Source organism: Mirounga angustirostris, unplaced genomic scaffold (genome assembly GCF_029215605.1).
Source record: "Mirounga angustirostris isolate CCGP_5_RB_7025 unplaced genomic scaffold, mMirAng1.0.hap1 SCAF_8, whole genome shotgun sequence".
Classification (NCBI taxonomy): Eukaryota; Metazoa; Chordata; class Mammalia; order Carnivora; family Phocidae; genus Mirounga; species Mirounga angustirostris.
In genome coordinates this window covers 36,250,981-36,268,826 of record NW_026991716.1, presented here as the reverse complement: position 1 = coordinate 36,268,826, position 17,846 = coordinate 36,250,981, and the positions used below count along the sequence as shown (strand labels likewise).

The 17,846-nt window shown below is 47.2% G+C and overlaps 1 protein-coding gene across 3 annotated transcripts in view; it reads right to left on the bottom strand.

Annotated features, from left to right (window-relative positions):
• Window positions 1-17,846, bottom strand: part of DAAM2 (dishevelled associated activator of morphogenesis 2) — a 125,662-nt gene that overhangs the window by 15,780 nt on the left and 92,036 nt on the right. For 2 of the 3 annotated variants that reach the window (XM_064597575.1, XM_064597576.1), the window contains exons 12-20: window positions 16,062-16,120; window positions 15,741-15,925; window positions 14,845-15,144; window positions 9,781-9,888; window positions 7,378-7,404; window positions 6,234-6,340; window positions 5,017-5,101; window positions 1,945-2,051; window positions 1,771-1,859 (exon numbers count right to left, since the gene is read on the bottom strand). In XM_064597575.1, the coding sequence (XP_064453645.1) occupies window positions 1,771-1,859; window positions 1,945-2,051; window positions 5,017-5,101; window positions 6,234-6,340; window positions 7,378-7,404; window positions 9,781-9,888; window positions 14,845-15,144; window positions 15,741-15,925; window positions 16,062-16,120 (1,067 nt within the window). The remainder of the gene's footprint in view (window positions 1-1,770; window positions 1,860-1,944; window positions 2,052-5,016; window positions 5,102-6,233; window positions 6,341-7,377; window positions 7,405-9,780; window positions 9,889-14,844; window positions 15,145-15,740; window positions 15,926-16,061; window positions 16,121-17,846) is intronic. The other variant, XM_045866832.3, reaches the window with a different exon arrangement.

Here is a 17,846-nt window from a genome sequence, read left to right as displayed (position 1 = left end):
TGACCCAGAGGCCCTGCTGGAAAGTGGGGAGGGGAGGGTGTCAATAGCTTATCACCAGCTGGGATAGGCCAAATATTAGCTTACCAGGAATATTTCTTAGAACTGGAAGGAAAAATATGAATCCCAACTCCTGCACAATCGTCTTGTCTCTACCCCTAGTCAAGCCACTCACCTGACTGTAAGATACAACTTCAGCCACCTCCTTCTGACTCTCAGAGAAGGAGACATCCAGACCATTCTAGAATAGTTAGCAGCCATTGCCATCCAAAACATGACTTGCTCTGCATAGCTTGATATTAAAGGGAGACTCTCCTGAGCATTCAGTGACTAACTCTTAGGGAGAGTTTCAGAGTGGGTCTGAGATTATCTGAGATTAACCCTACCCAGTGGCTAAGCTACTCTGGTTCCAAATGGCAGTTGCTCACATTTACTTCACTGACCCAAGACACACAAATGGTTGAGCAAATGTCTTGGCTATCCCTTTATCTGTGCCTCATGCCCCAAAGACAGTCTGCAGGAGGATAAAGAAGATCGTATGAAGGTAGGGATTCACCTATCACCAGGGGAGAAGGTACTGCCAGACCTCAGACCTGCAGGGTCATGCTGATCTCAATCCTTCTCCCTCAGAACGATTAATATTTACAATTACACCCACCCTGCAGTTCCCTTGTGTGTGTGAATGCATATGTGTGTGGGGGGGGGACCCAGACTGCAGAAAATGCTTGCCTCCAGCTGTCACACACCACCTACCCCCACCCCCAAACCTCCCTGAAGCAGCTCCAAGAAGGGCCATTCTCTGGACTGGGCATCCCAGGGAGTGCTGGCCAGCCCTGGTGTCCAGCAGAGGGGGCCCATGCTCTGCTCTGCCCCCAGCCTGCCCCCCTCAGCATCCTGGACTCAGGCTCTCCTGTTCCACTCTGTTGTCCTGTCCTCCCCACAAGTGAGCCTCACAGCCTCTCCTGCTTCTCTGCTCATGGGTCTTCATGGACCAGCCTGCCTTTTTCCCCAACTCCCTGCCCCTCTGTCTTCTACCATCATCTATGAAGTACTACAGGACAAGAGTGAGGGATGAATTCTGAAGAACAACATCTGTGTTCCAATCTTGGCTGTACCACTCCCTGGTAACATGGCCTCAGGCAGCATGTCCCCATTTTAGACATGAGAGAACAGATGCACTCATAGGGATGCTGTGAGAACCAATGAGACCATCCATGTGGAAAGTTTCATGCAGTGCTTGCTACATGGTTCTCACTGAATTATGAAGTGCCCATCTGGGAAAGGTCTGCGTAGGAAGGGTTCCCTAACCCAGAAAACCAGATACCTCCAGAGATTACTTTGCTAATTTCCTACTTTTCTGAATAGCTCACACTTAAAATAATGTGTCCAGAGGTCTTCTATGAACTTAGTCCCTCTTGGGCAGGGTAAAGATTGATGAGCTCAACACATGCCAGGCCCTGTTCTAGGTATTTGCTATTATCATCATCTGTTCAGCATTTCTGTCCCATGCTGGGGCAAAAGTCAACAGACCTCCCACCCTGGAGAGTATACAGGCTGAGGCATAGGAAACAGTCACATGTTTGGCACATGTGCTAATATAAACAAGTGTATATATCTACAGTAATCATAGTTTTAAATTTGTCCTTGGCTTTGTTTTTTTTTTCAGGGGGTGGGCAGGGATTGAGAATGAGAAAGTTTTCCTCCATTGATTTCCAGCTCCGGGCCCTCCCAGATGCCTCTTAACTCTAGGCTTCCCCATACCCTCAACCATACCTTCCACTTTGGGCTTGGCCTCAGCCAGCCGCTCCTGGAACTTCTTCTTAAAGAACAAGGCCTGCAGTCGCTGCTGGTAGTGGTCGATCCTGTGGACAGGGCAAGCTACATCGTGAGGCACCCTCCAGCCCCAGGAGCTAGCTCCAGCCCCTCCTCCATGCCCGTTGCCCTGACCTGCTCATTTCATAGAGGAAGCGGTCAGCGCGGGCCATCCGCTCTATTTCATGCTTGTGCTCCTCGAGGAGGTCGATGTCACTTTTCTCTGGGATGAACTTGAGGAGCTGCAAAGAACATCAGCTGAAGGTCAGACAGGAAACTGGTGAAAAGCTGATGTGGGGATGCAATGCATGGATGCCCATACACTGATCATGTTCAAGATGGGGAGGGGTCTTTAAAAGAGAGAGGCAATCTCATGTGGTGGGTTTATGCTTCATCTGCCTAAAAGGGGCCACAGGGCACCCAGCTCTAGACTTTTCTTTTTTCGCTTTTTAAAACTGGGATGCACCTTATATATAGTATACCATTCATTTTTTTAAAATTTATTTTATTGTTATGTTAGTCACCATACAATACATCATTAGTTTTTGATGTAGTGATCCACGATTCATTGTTTTTGTATAACACCCAGTGCTCCATGCCGTACATGCCTTCCTTAATACCCATCACCAGGCTAACCCATCCCCCCACCCCCCTCCCCTCTAGAACCCTCAGTTTGTTTCTCAGAGTCCATAGTCTCTCATGGTTCGTCTCCTCCTCTGATGCCCCCCCTTCATTTTTCCCTTCTTTCTCCTAATGTCCTCTATGCTATTCCTTATGTTCCACAGATAAGTGAAACCATATGATAATTGACTTTCTCTGCTTGACTTATTTCACTTAGCATAATCTCCTCCAGCCCCATCCATGTTGATGTAAAAGTTGGGTATTCCTCCTTTCTGATGGCTGAGTAGTATTCCATTGTATATATGGACCTCATATTCTTTATCCATTCATCTGTTGAAGGGCATCTCAGCTCTTTCCACAGTTTGGCTATTGTGGACATTGCTGCTATGAACATTGGGGTGCATATGGCCCTTCTTTTCACTACATCTGTGTCTTTGGGGTAAATACCCAGTAGTGTAAGCTGGGTCATAGGGTAGCTCTATTTTTAATTTTTTGAGGCGCCTCCACACTGTTTTCCAAAGTGGCTGTACCAACTTGCATTCCCACCAACTGTGTAAGAGGGTTGCCCTTTGTCCACAATCTCTCCAACATTTGTTGTTTCTTGCCTTGTCAATTTTTGCCATTCTAACTGGTGTAAGCTGGTACCTCAATGTGGTTTTGATTTGAATTTCCTGATGGCTAATGATGATGAACATTTTTTCATGTGTCTGTTAGCCATTTGTATGTCTTCTTTGGAGAAGTGTCTGTTCATGTCTTCTGCCCATTTTTTTACTTGATTATTTGTTTTTTGGGTGTTAAGTTTGAGAAGTTCTTTATAGATCTTGGAAATCAGACCTTTGTCTGTAGTGTCATTTGCAAATATCTTCTCCCATTCTGTGGCTTGCCTCTTTGTTTTGTTGACTATTTCCCTTGCTGTGCAAAAGCTCTTTATCTTGATGAAGTCGCAAAAGTTCATTTTTGCTTTTGCTTCACTAACCTTTGGAGATGTATATTGAAAGTATACCATTCTTAAGTGCACAGCTCAATGATTTTTTTCTTTTAAACCCAAGTTTGTTGAGGTATAGTTTACATAAAATGTATTTATTTTTTTTAAAGTGTTTATTTTAGTGAGAGAGGGAGAGAGAGAGAGAGAGAGAGAGAGAGAGAGAGAGAGAAAGAGAGCATGCACACAAGCAGGGGGAGGGGCAGAGGGAGAGGAAGAATCCAAGCAGACTCTGTGCTGAGTGCAGAGCCCCACATGGGTCTCAATCCCAGGACCCTGAGATCATGACCTGAGGCAAAATCAAGAGTCAAATGCTTAACCGACTAAACCACCCAGGCGCCCCAAAAAGGCATCCATCTTAAGTGTGCAATTCAAAGAGTTTTGACAAAACCACCCACTGAAACCCCATCCAGATTAAGATACAGATTTCCATCCCCTAGAAAGTTCTCTTCTATTGCTTCAATAAGCCAACCCATCCCTCTCCCCATTATAGCCTCTCAACTGAATTCTATTACCTTAGATTAGATTTGCCTATTCTTGAACTTCATATAAATGGATTCATGCTGTGTGTTTTCTTTGGTGTCTGGTTTCTTTTGCATAACATAATGTCTGAGACTCATCCATGATCTAAGTATTGGTAGTTTGCTTTTTATGCATTGCTGAATAGTATTCTATTGTAAGAATATACCACGGTATATTTATTCACTTTCTTATTGATGGACAGTTGGGTTGTTCCATGAATAAAACTGTTATAAATATTCTTGCATATATCTTTTATAGTCAATGTTTGCACTCATTTATCTGTATCTAGCAGTGGGACTGCTGGGCAGTAGGGTAGGTTTAGCCTTTGTGCGTACTGCCAAATTGTTTTCCAAATTATTGTACCCAATGAGAATTCCAGTTGCTTCATGTTCTTGCCAACATTTGGCATTGTCAGTCTTTTCAATTTTAGCTATTCCAGTGGGTGTGTGGTTCTGCCTCAGTGTGATTTACTGTATTTCTCTGATGACTAAGAGTGTCGAGCCACTTGGAAATTCTCTTTCATGAAATACACGTTCAAGGCTTCTGCTCATTTTCAAGTGGAGCTGTTTGTCATCTTCATTCTTGGATTTGAGAGCTCTCTATTCTGAATAGGAGATCTTTGCTAGATGTACATAAAGCAAATGTCTTCTAAGGTTTGGCTTATCTTTTCACTCTAGTATTGGTACCCTTTGATGAACAGAGTTCTTAATTCTAATGAGGTCCAACTGATGGTGGTTTTGTTTCATGCCTTCTAGGTTTCTCTTGAAGGATCCAATAAATTGAGGTGGAAGAGATTGGGGGAATATATGACTATGGGTCACTCTGACTTTACCTTGAGACCCAAGGGGGGGATCATAGCTCATATCTCCTGTCAAGGACCTCAATCCCCTGGAAAATATGCAGCCTTTCCTAGCCTCCCCTCAGAAAGGCTGGTCCAGGGAGATTCTATAAACCTCTACCCAACTCCTCATCCTCCAGCCTGATTTCTCCTTGACCTAAGAGTCTTGGCCTCTCTGGGGGCAGGAAGGGATGCAGCTTCCCCCTAGTTTCAGCTCCCATCCCCTCCCCACCAGGGGCCTCACCTGCTCCAGCATGTCCTTAGCAAGGTCCTCCTGTTCATCCATCTTCAAGATGGCCTGCCGGATCTCCTCATTAGAAAGCTTCAACCTAAGGCAAAACACTGCCCCTTGAGCCTGGCCCCTCTGCTCAGGACAGACCCCAGCCCTTCTCCTCCCCTGCGTTCTCTCCCTCATGTGAACATGGGAATATATTCCTTAGTGCTCCCCCCTTACTTCCCCTAAACTCCTATGGTTCACTCCATAAACCAAATAATGAGATATTTTAGTCTCTAAATATAGACTTGAATCTGGTGTCTTGCTTGAGTCTCTGTCATAACTGATAGGGACATTTGAAAAGTGTAGACAGAGAGACAGGGTAAAGGTTTCTGATCCTTCTCCTCCTTATGCCTAAAATATCTACTGCATCTCCATGGGAGGATGGGAATATCAGCAGGCCATGAAGGGGGCTGTTTCCTGCTTCCTTCATTGTCAGAAGACAGAATAGCTCTCAGTCTTCTGGTAGCACCTCAGCTCCCACACAGCTGTTCCCATACGTCTTGCTGTCTGGGTGAGGGACAAGCCACCCCTCTCCACACACACACACAGCCCTTCCCTATCCCCTCCAGATGCACACCACTTGGATCCCTGGAGATACAGAACTCTCCCTCACCTTCAAGAGAGAGAAACTGAGGCCTGGGGCCTGGGGGAAGAAAGGGGAATGGATGTCCCAGAGATGGCTAGGGCAGCACTAAGAATAGTATGGGTTGTGGTGCCCTCTGACCCTGGCTCAGGCGGGAGGCCTTGCACAGAAGTGGTGCTGTTAGCACAGATACTGCCCTGTTTGTTCTGCAGCCGTGGGAAATGCTTGGGGGCTGAGATCATGCTGCTCTGTGGCCTAAGCCTAGTGGGGCCCTCCATGGGCTTAGAGCAATTCTGTTGCCAGATGATGACCAGGCTGGTCAGGGATGTCGTGACAGGGGCAGTTTCCTGTCTGCAGAGCCCCACACTACTGCTGAACATGGGGTCCCAAGAGAGGGTTCTAGATCAGTGGTCTCCTACCATTCCCAGGGCACAGCAGGGGAAGTGAAGAGACTGCTGTCAGCCATTCCTCTGCCACCCCTGTGCCCCAGACATTCAGTTCCACTGTAGGTTTTTGCTCTAGCCCTCTCAGGGCTCTATTCCTTGTGGGAGGGACGTTCATCCCTCCCACCAGGGACTAACAAGGCAGGACAAGCACATACTTAGAGAGAAGGATGATGCAGTTCTGTGCCCTTCGGCCGTCAATGACTGATAGCTCTTTGACCTTGCGGGAGGCCAGGTAGATGTCCTCCGTGGAGCCCAGCTCTTTCTGAAACCAACAAGCCAAATAAAAAGGTTGAGGTATGCGTGTGTTCCCCAATCCACTCCTTGCCCACCCTCCAGGAGCCAATCACACACCAACCAGGGGATGTTTCTGGTGTGAGGGGAAGAAAGACAGAAAGAAAAAGACAGGAGAGAGAGAGAGAGGAAGGTGGTTAATAACCATCTCTACTAGGAGGCATCTGGGACTTTACCATGGGCTAGAATGGGTTGGGGGCAATAAAGAGCCCCCTTTTTTAAAGACTGCCCTTTCTGGGCAAACTAGAGAAGGAACTGTTCCAGTGGGGGAACTGATCCCTATGGCTTTGGGCGCTGTTATGATCTCCAGCATCCCAGAGAATCAGCCCTCACTCCACCACCCTACCCAGAGAGCTTCCCCAAGCTTATGATGAGAAGCTGGTCCGAAATCCCCATCAGGCTACAGTTCCTGGACTCCTGGGGACTTCAAGCACAGCCCATGTGCCCAGAGTAGAGGGCATCTACAACTCCTGAGGTGAGGAAACTGAGGCAGAATTCCATGAAGAATTATCTTCACTGGGGTTCCAACAGCAGATTCCCTCAAAATCAGATTCCTTCCCTTCTCTTGGGTCCTTGGTGAGGTAGACAGGAAACTAGTTTTTACCCTGGGACATCCCTCCAAGCACATGCTCTATATTGCACAATTCCAGAGGCTGCCATTCACATCATTATCCTTGTGAATTGTACCCTTGGGATTGTGCAGTGCCCAGCCTATGCAGTCTTACAGGATGGCCTTGCCTTGGGCCAGGTAGATAAGACAAAAGACCTAGAAGCTTTCTCCTTAATCCAGTAGACATTCACCTCCATTGCTGGTAGGGGTCTGTTTGAATTACTTCCCTCCTCTACATTTCTGCTTTCTCTTTAGGAACCCTTTCCTGTGTTGCTTATAGGGATGGGTCATAAAGATAGAAGGCAGAATGAAAAAGCCCTCTCTTTTGACCAGTACAAGGTAGCAGCCCAGGACAGTGGTTAGAAGTTAGAGTGTCCAGAGCCCCAAGAGTGACTCACCTGCTGAGAAGGATTAGTTATCAGCTCCTAGGCAGGTAGCAGCCACAGCCAACAGAGAATTAAACATGCACAACGTTAGCCAAGAGGTTCAGGGACCCCAGGGACAGTAGGAGAGACATGGAGACCCCTGAGCATTTACTCTGTCTACCCCATCCCAATGAGACCCACATGGTTGGAGATGGAGACTAACAATTAGCCCTGGACAGGAGGTGCTTCTAGCAGACATGCACTCACGGAGAAGCCACAAAGTGGGGAGTAGGCAGGTCCCCTGCCTGCCCTGGGCCCAGTGGGACCACCACTCCCCAGTTGGGGCAGGCCCGGCCCCCAAGCTTCCCAACCCCAGGCCTTGGCTGCTATTCTTCCCTCTTCTCTGTTGGGAAACTGCCCAGAGGGCAGAGAGCATTTCTCTCTGCTGGATAACTTCATCTTTCTAAACAGAAGAGGAGATATAACCAGAAGGGGCCAGAAACATGCAGAAGTTGCATTCATTGAGGCAAATGAAAGCAGGTGTCCCTGAATTTCACCCCTTTCCCTTTGTCTTTTGATTTCCAAGGGAGCTAAGGGGACAGAGCCCACACCCAGTTCTTCCTTTCGGACCCTGATGGAGTTGAAGTCACTAACTCAGGAGCTGCATAGGACATAGAGGAAAGACCACAGCTCATAGGACCCCCCTCCCCACCAAAACATGCACCCTGGGACCTAAGATAGGAAGAGGAGGTCACCAGGGACCAGGGCCACACAGCCTCTGGGATCTTTCAAGCTCTGCTGCTGTGAATTCAGCCTGAGGCTGGGAGATTCACCAAGTGACAATAGTCTGGTTGAGCCCAGCCCCGAAATAGGGGGTTAACAGAGGAGTCAGGGGACAAAGGGGACTTTCCACCTTAACACTTTTCCAGTCACCAAACTGAGAGGCCCCAAACCCAGTCTGTTCTAAACCCCATAACCCCTCTTTCCCCACTGGATCCCATCCTAGCCCCACCTCAGGGCACAGAGACTGGGTGGGGTGGCCTGGAACCCTGGCCAAGAGAAAGACTTTCCAACTAGGGGGAGGTGTGTGATTGACCATGCCTGATACACCCCTTGCACATGCTCCCTCCATCCCACTTGGGAGCATCAGTGCATAGGAGCACCAAGGACTCAGAAGAGCCCCTTCCCACTCCTGTTAGGCCACAGCTGCTGCCGGCAGCCATGCCAGCCTGATATGGGCAGAGGCTAAAAATGTTGCCTGGAATTAGGGTAAAGAATCAGATACCTTGAGCACCTACATTTAAATTAAGTAACAATCATCTGTTTTTTCTAGAATCCCAAGTCAGGATCAGAGCCCCGCCCCAACTCTGCCCCTTTGGCTAAGCTCCTAAGAGGAGTCTCATGTGCCCTCAGGAAGGATTGTCTACAGGCCTGAACTTGGCAGAAAGCAGTGGGGAGCCCAGCCACAACATGCAGCTGCTACCCAGGGCCCAGGAAGATGCAGATCCCACTCACTGGCACCTGGGGTATCCTCAAGTGCTGGCACCCTGGGCTCAGCAGAGGGGACTGGAGAAAGTGGCACAGTGTGGAAAAGAAACGACCCTCAGAGGGAGACCAGAGAGAACGCACTCTAGAGCCTCGAGGCTGGGAATGTCCAAACTGGACGTGGGGGCAGGGACCCCAGATGTGCTAGCTACAGTGCAGATTCCTCGGCCCCGACTCATCTGTCGACTCACATTCATGCGAGGATGAGGTATGAGAATCAGCATGTTTGGCAATCCCCACTGGCACTGCCTTGGGAATGCCCTGCGTTCTGCCACCCTCCCACTCCTCCTACTGCTGCTGGAAGAGCAGGCTGACTGGCCAGCCATCTGTAAGCAGTGTCTGCAGAGCAAAGCCCAGGGCTCTCCCAGCCCTGCCCAGGCCCAGACCCAACCTTAACCCCCTAATAAGACCTGGAGCAGCTCCATCTTCCTAGAAACATTGACATCGTCGGCTAACTGACTTGTGGGGGTGTTGGGAGAGTATGGTGGAGAAAGCAGTTTGAAATTTATCATGCCTGCTAGGTGTAGTCTCTAGATCCTGGGGTCAAAGAGAGAACAGAGGTCAACAGTGGCCAGGGCTGTGACTCCACCTCCAGTGCTCCAAGATGAAGGACAAATAGACAAAATGCTATTCATCATTCAGTGTGTAAATACACACAACTGTGTGCCAGAACTGGAGTACAACAGGATATTTCCCCTACTGCACTGCATACCTATAATTCTGATCCATGTACCTGGCCAAGCATGGTACCTAATAAGGAATAAAATCATTCAGTATACCTGGGAGGAAGGGAGGGAGAAAGAAGAGGTTGAGGGTTGGGTTCAAGGGGCACAGGTGAAGTCAAAACTGGAAGTCAAGACCCAAGAAGATGGGGGCAGGGAAAGGTCTTACCTGGTGCCTCTGATAAGCTGAAAACATTTTTTCAAAGTCCTCTAGGTCCAGAATCCGAAATACCTGCATGTCATCAATCTCATTCCATACGGTACCAGGGACACGTTCCTAAGATTCAGGACAGGGAGAAGACCCATTGTTCGACTCAACTCCTTCATGATGGACAGGTCCAATGCCTCCCTAACTCCACCTGTTCCCAGCTGCACAAACTACAATAGTCAGGCTTTCAGGCCTTCAGAAAGGGGTCAATTCATCTCCCCCAAACCTTCAATACATTGTTCCAGGGCAGAGGCCAGAGATAAGCTCCTTGTCCTCCCTTTCTCATGGGGCCACATAGATGTGTGCTCCAGAAATCAAATGGAGGGCAAGAGTGATGGGTAGGCAAGTATGAAAGAGGGTATGAAACTCCTTCCTGAAAAACAAAACCAAACCAGTGTTCTCAGGGCACATTCCCTAAATGTCAGGGTTGGCTAGAGTCACTGCAAGGAATAGTGCCCACACATATTTGAGATCCTCAAATCCTCAGTGCGCACTATATTTCCTGTATCTGAGATTGTCATTTTGTCTCCCACGGGGTCTTCCTCCCACTTTCCCAGATTCCCAGAAAGTGGACAAATGCCAAAGCCTGGAACATTCCTGGCCCCTAGAGTGACTGTTCAGGCCAACAAGACTGCCACAACTTCCTGTTGGTCAGACCCAGGGAAAGTGGCTTATCCCTCATGGTTGGGATGAGTCCAAGGGTTTACATTCCAAGGCTTCTCCACCTAAGCACTGCCCCCACCTCTGTGTGGGACCCTGACACTGAACCCCCACTCCAGGGAGAGGCTCCTTCAGCAAAGCCAAGAACACCCCAGTGGTCTTACAGCACCTTGAGCCATTGCTCAGAGGGCAGAGAGCACAGCCTCTTCAGGGTACTCACTTCTGTCCTCCCAGGAGTCCTTGCCTCATTCTGAGCTTTGCTGTCCTTTAAAATGGAATCTCCCTCCCTCCTCTGCCTAGAGGGCAGCCTGGGGAACCTTCCTAAGGCCACCACCCCCTCCTCCCTCCATCTCCCCCTCAGCAAGGCTTAGAGAGAGAAACATACCTTTCACTCACTTTTATTTTCTTAAACTCTGGAAAGGGGAGGCTAGGCCAGAGCAGGGGGGTGGGGCGGGGACATTCCTGTGGCCTTTCTAAGGCCAGGGACCCTCTTGTGGAATGCCGGGCTGGGAAGCTCAGAGCAGCAAGGGATACAGGCAACTGGCCAAACCCAACACAGACACATTCTTTTCATGGCAGAAACAACCACTGTGTGTGTGTGTGCGTGTGTGTGTGTATACACAGGAGCACGCGTGGAGTAGGGGAAGGGGACAGGGGAAAGAAGCCAGGCCCCTGGAATGGGGTGTGGGAGGCAGAGAGAAGACGGGAGGGGGAACTGAACAGGAGAGCAGGGAAGGAAAACTGTCAGTGGTTCCCATCTGAGTCTAGACCTGGGGTGGAGGTGGGCTCCATGGGAAATCCCACACAGGTAAAGCTTGCCACTGTTCTTTACTCCCAGTGAGGCTGGGCTAAGAAAGGGCTGGAATGCAAGAGCTGGATGGTTAACACTAGGGAGAGTTTCCCCTGAGAGAATGGACTGAGTGCCCAGCTCTCCCACCGTTCTTGCCAAATGCCACCCCATCCCCATACGAAGCCCTTTGTGGAGGTATAGCTGAGCGTGCTCTGGAGCCATAATCCATTTCCTAGTATTCTCCACATCCTACACTTCACCAAGTTGCCCTGTTGTGCCCACCGTGCAGAATGATCCCTGACTTTAATTTTTGTATCACTCTGGCCAAAACCTCATCACCACCAGTCTAGATCCCTGGGACTTCTGCCCTCTAGAGACACCCTTTATATGACAGAGAAATCTTTCTCCAAAACACTTTTTATTGTGTTTCTCTCACTGAGCATTTGGAGTCCAACAGAGCAAGCTAGCTTGCACTCCCAGCCTCATCACTATGTGGGACTGTTGGCAAATAGAGGGGTGCTATTCTCTTCTCATTTCACATAAAAGAAAGCAGGGTCTCAGTGATGCTTGCTTACTGAGTTGAAGGATTAGGTGAGATAACACACTTAAGGCATTCATGGTTGTGCCACTAATAACTCACCTAATATTATTACGAATTTCTGTGTTAGTCACTGTTCCAAACACTTCATATGTCAATTAATCCTCACAATGATCATTCGATATAGATGCCATAATTACCCCCATTTTATAGAACAGGAACCTGATGCCCAAATGATTAAATAACTCCTGGTCACATGATTAAAAGCTTGGGAGTGGGCTAATAGGTCCACAAATATAATTCAATCCCGCCCACCCACCCCTGCTGAGAAATGTCTACAACTCCTGTGAATCCTCCCCATTACGCATTCCATCAGACCTGTACTTTCCAGTCCAGGAATGAAACTCTGGCCTGCTTTGGGTCCCTGAGGAATTTATATAGATTTTATTATTACTAGACCCCAGAAAAAATCCTAAGTACAAAGCTCTATTTGATGAGAATGTTGCAAAAATATTAGTTGCCTTGTCTGTTTTCCTTAATTGTTGAGGTGCCTAATCAACTTTTCATTACCTTTTAAAATTTTTCAGTTATGCAAAAAGGCAACCTACTGAATGGGAGAAGATATCTGCAAATTATATATTCAGTAAAAGGCTTAATATCTAAAATATATAAAGAATTTACACAACTCAACACCAAAAAAAAAAAAACCCTAAATAATCCAATTAAAAAATGAGCAGAGGACCTAACTATGCATTTTTTCCAAAAAAGACATATAGATGGCCAACAGACAAATGAAAAGATGCTCAACATCATCAGGAAAATACAAATTAAAACCACAGTGAGATATCACCTTACACCTGTTAGAATGGCTAAAATCAAAAAGACAAGAAATAACAAGTGTTGGTAAGGATGTGGAGAAAAGAGAATCCTTGTGCGCTGTTGGCAGGAATGCAAACTGGTGCAGCCACTATGGAAGACAGCATAGAGATTTCTCAAAAAAAAAAAAAAATAGAGGGCGCCTGGGTGGCTCAGATGGTTAAGCGTCTGCCTTCGGCTCAGGTCATGATCCCAGGGTCCTGGGATCGAGTCCCGCATCAGGCTCCCTGCTCCTTGGGAGCCTGCTTCTCCCTCTGCCTCTCTCTCTCTCTCTCTCTCTCTGTCTCTCATGAATAAATAAATAAAATCTTTAAAAAAATAAAAATAAAAAAATGAAAAAATAAAAAATAAAAAATAAAAATAGAAATACCATACCATAGCATAACATATAGAGTTGTAAAACCACTATGCTGTACAACTGAAACTAATGTAACATTGTGTCAAGTATAATAAAAAAAAAATTAAACTTTTTTTAAAAGAAAGCAAAAAAAAAAAACCCTTTAAGTTTTAAGTACAGGAGATAAATTTTTTTTTACCACAAAGAAGTATATATATTATTTCTGATCATGAACAGTGAACGTTTCTACACAGCCTGTGGCCTCTGGTTCTGCAGAGCTGTTGGTCCGCTTGCCTCATGACTGTGGGAAGGACACACAGGGCGCAGCTGTGCAGTGCAGTTGTCACAAATGTCAACCATGTGGGTTCAAAATTCTGATAACAGGTGGCTCTAAAATTTTACCAACTTAGATTAGAGATGTTATCAGAAGCCCAGGAGACTGTGAGCTATATTCATGCTTTGTCTTTCCACCTCGATTATAAAACCAGAGATAGAAGGAATCTTAGAAATCTCGCAGATGAGCAAACTGAGGTACAAAGTGAGGGATTTATTCAGGTTGCACAGTTTATTAGAGCCAAACCTGGTTTAGTTAGAGGTTAGAACCTCCCCTTCAATCCCTTCCCAGGATCTCTAGATGTTTCCTTGAACAAAATTCCTAATTTGCCAGATTCAAAGCTCTTACAGGGCAATGCTTTGTTTCACCTCTTATTATTACCCATCACAATCCCCAGCAAAAAAGTTTACACAAAGCAGCCCTCAGACTGACTGGCTAGCTGGTCTACCATTATGAGAGCCAGCTAACACATAGCTGGCCACCTATTTCACAGTCTCACATCTCTTCCCACTTGAGTCTCCATCTGAGCTCATTTAAGCTAGCATAGAATGGTACAGTTATGAATTCCCCAAGAGTTAGACCAAGAGGTTCATACAACAAGGTCAGAGGACATCCATTAGTCCCAGCTCCAAAATGATGTCTGCATGGCTGCTACTGAAGTGTGTGTATGGATCAGGCTAATTGAACTCAGTTACCATGTATGTGTTAAACCTCAAGAACAAAGCCACAGGTCCTAATAGGATTTAGTACAGAACCAGAGGCAGGGCTTGACCCAGGCTGGAATTGGCCTTAAATTACTAGCAGTCTAAAGCAACCCAGGTTATCTCTACTCCATGCTCGTGAGAGTCCAACAGACGAATCTTACACGTGGACCTGGGATTGGTGATTATTGTAAATAATATTCATGAGGGCCTCTCACTGCTGAGCAGTCTAGAAAAGTACCCAGTGTGTCTATCTTCCCCTCAGGAGGATGCCAAAATGACTACAACTTGACATCCAACTCTTCATGGCAAGGGTGCTGTCCTCTCCCCTGCCATGGCCTCATCATTTCAGTCCTTTGAACACACTGCCCTGATCTTTACCATCTCTAGACCTTGGTCCAAGTTCTTTGCCTATATCTTCCACCCTTTTCCTCAAATAGACCCTATCCTTAAAATTCTAGCCCAGCCATTGTATTGTCTAGAAAGTGACCCTGCTTGGTCCATGCTCTAGTATCAATATCACTCCATTAACCCTCAGCACATACAAATTCTGTCTGCAGGTGGCTTTACCAATGTGAGCCTTAGCACATGCCAGTGTAGATGTTCTTCCCAGTGAACAGTGAGCTGTCTGACATCAGCAATCCCATCTTCTGCATTTACTATGCTTTCCCTTATCCCCACCAAAGAAGGAACCCAGAAGGGGCAATCTACAAACAATGGGCAGGCACTCCATGGGGCTGACTGGCACTGACTATAGGAGAATGGACCTACTGATCTTTTGTTACTTACCTCATTCAGCTTGACCCAGTTGAAGGACTTCAGTGGATGGGAAGGCTGGGGAGCACACTTCTTCCTGAGTGGGATGTCATTGCTGGGGCAGGGGTCTGGAGGGAGAGGCAGGCCCATGCCGAAGCACGGTGGGGCACCGGGGGGAGTGGGAGGCCCACCAAGTGGAAGAGGTGGTGGTGGAGGTGGAGGACAGAAGGCAAATGGGAGAGGGGGCGGAGGTGGAGGCAGGTCATTGGTTGTCATTGAGGAAGACAAGGTAAGTGGGCCCCCAGGGGGAGGTGGGGAAGATACAGGTCCTGTCTGTGGGGAGACAGAAAAATTGAAAAGACAAAGCTATCAACAATGATGCCTTTCAGGTCCCCACCACACTATTCCTTTCCTTATTCTTATTCTTCATCTACACTAGAACCCCAATCCTGCTCTCACCTCCCACATGCATTTTGCCCCCCCATTTCCTCTCTGTATCCCAAACATCCAACATACACATAGACACAACCACAGCCACATACACATAGGTAAAACACACATGCATAACACTGGACAAAGTCATAGTTATCACAATGCAACAGCAGGAACAATACATATGGTTGTATAGGCTACTGTCTGCACAAGGGCATCCAGCTGCACAGGGAGGAGTGTGCAAAAGCATACTTGCACTCTGCTTTCCCGGGTGTGCTTCCTGGGACAGTGTCACCCAGGGGAAAGGGCACTGGTTTTTCTAATTAACACAAAGGTAGCCACCTTTGCAGCCTCACAGTCCCCCTCTATCCTGGCCTGAGGTCCTCCTCTAACTTCTCCTTCATCCTGAGGTCCTTAGCCTTTCCCCACACCTGTTCTTCCCACTTTATCCTGAAGGTCTCAGTTCAATATGTAAAGAGAGGAAGGTGTCCACATACTGAGATTTCACTGAGTTGGGCTACCAGCTCTGCCACTTGTCCTCGAGCCTGGCGCAGCTCCTGGGACTCTCGGGCCAGTTTATCCTTCATCTTGTTCAGTGTCCGCATCATCTCTTCCTTCTCCAATGTCTTTGTCTCACATTCTCTCTCCTTCCTCTCTAGCTTGCTCACCAACTCCATGTGTTCTGGGATGGAGGTGGGACAGGAGAGGAAATGGGAAGAGACAATATGAATCTGTGTGGGTCTACCTCTAATAGGTCCTGGGCTGGAAAGGGGAGGGGTTGTACAGAGCATGCAGTGGCTTTAGGCAGAGCCCCTTACCTTTCCGGAACTTCTCTGCCTGGTCTCGCCACTGTTTCACTTCATTCTCATTGATGAGCCTGGTGGGGAGTACAGGAAGGGTCTGTTGACTGTTGGCTCATAACTTCCCAGAAGACATATCATCCCCCTATTCCCCATATCCGTTCTATGATCTCCAATCTGTCCAGCCACATCAAGGAGGCTAGGATTTTGACTCTACAGATGTCTCTCCAGGTTCCCAGCCCTGCCCAGTTCTCATGTATCTCTCTGTGGACTGTGAAAATTGAAAAGACCCTTAAATAACTTATGATCCAACCCCTTGTGATATAGTTGAAGTTCCTGAGACCAGAAATGAAGACAACAGCTTAACTAATGGTAGAACTAGAACTAAATCTCAGGCTTCCTTTAGTCGTCTGATGACTTGTACTCCCTTGTAAAAATAAGTTTTTTGCACTGAGAGAGATCAAAATATTGACCCTACCATGGTCTAGGCTTCCAAAGACCAATGTGTAAGAGCAAGAGAAATCACCCATCTCACAACACAGAATGAGTATGTTGAGGGTGAAGAGGGAAATGTATCTAAATCACAGGAAGTCCTCACTCATGTCAAACTCTTGGAATGGGGATTAAGCTATTACCTAGACACCAAAGTGTAATAGAGATGAAATCCCAAAGTGAGATCCCAATAATTGTTTTTTGTTTGTTTGTTTTTGTAACTCTGAAATTGTGGGAGTTAGATCCATGAATCTTGGTCTCCTCAATCACATCAAGGATATAAAGAGGGGACAGAGTACGGAAGGGGACATAATTTGTGAAGAAAGTTCTTTGGAGAGAGCCATTGCTGTCCTTCTTGGAGGTGCTACCTCCTTCATCATCATCCACTAGCTTCTTTAGACCACTCAGAGAGTTCTGACCCACATCTCTGATGTTGGGAGGGAGGCATAGTGGACTAGGGTCCAACTTGGGGCCAGGCAGGTCCAAAGACTGAAGAAATATTAACTGGGAGAGCGGTGCTGTGCTGGGACCATCCAGCACTCCTAGAGTTTATTGGTACAGAGATTGCACAAGAGTTTCTCATGGACCAGATGTAAGCATCATGGAGAAATTGGGCTGATGCCATTTTAAGTCCTTTCCAAGATGTCCACCTGGCAGAAAATTGGGCACTTGGACATTGTGCCATCGTGCTCTAGATTGCTAGTGAATCAGGAGCTGATGGAAGGGATGGTACCAACCAGTCTTAGGGGATAAAAAGGCCTTGAATGGCCAGTGACCAGGGTTTTATAGTGAGAGGCATGCAACAAAGAGCTTCAGAAGCTCCCAGAAATAATTCATGTCTTTACCCTTGTGCCAAGGCCAGAGAATAGGAAGCCTGTTTACTAAGTTATCTGATCAAGTAACACCTTTTCCCCTTCTCCTTCCTGCCCCTGCACTGCCTCTGATAGGGTTAAAAACTGGTTAGCTAATAGAAGGGGATATGTGTGTAGAATGGGTTAGAAGAAAAACAGAACAGAGAAAGAAAGCCAGTCATCACACATGCCCTTCCCACTGCACCTTCCAGCCCCAGTCCGGGGAAGAGAGAGATTTAAGGCTACATCAAATCTAGAATTCACATGGTTCACATCTGAGACTAGTCCTTCTAGTTGCAGATTTGAGACTATGTTGATGGCTTAAAATGATCTTAGGACTTCCATTGCCCAAGAAGAAGCAAAAACTTCATTGGACCTGAGGCATTTTCATCCTCTGGCAAAGGAAAAGCTTCCCCACTAAATAGTGTAAAGAGGGGCGCCTGGGTGGCTCAGTTGGTTA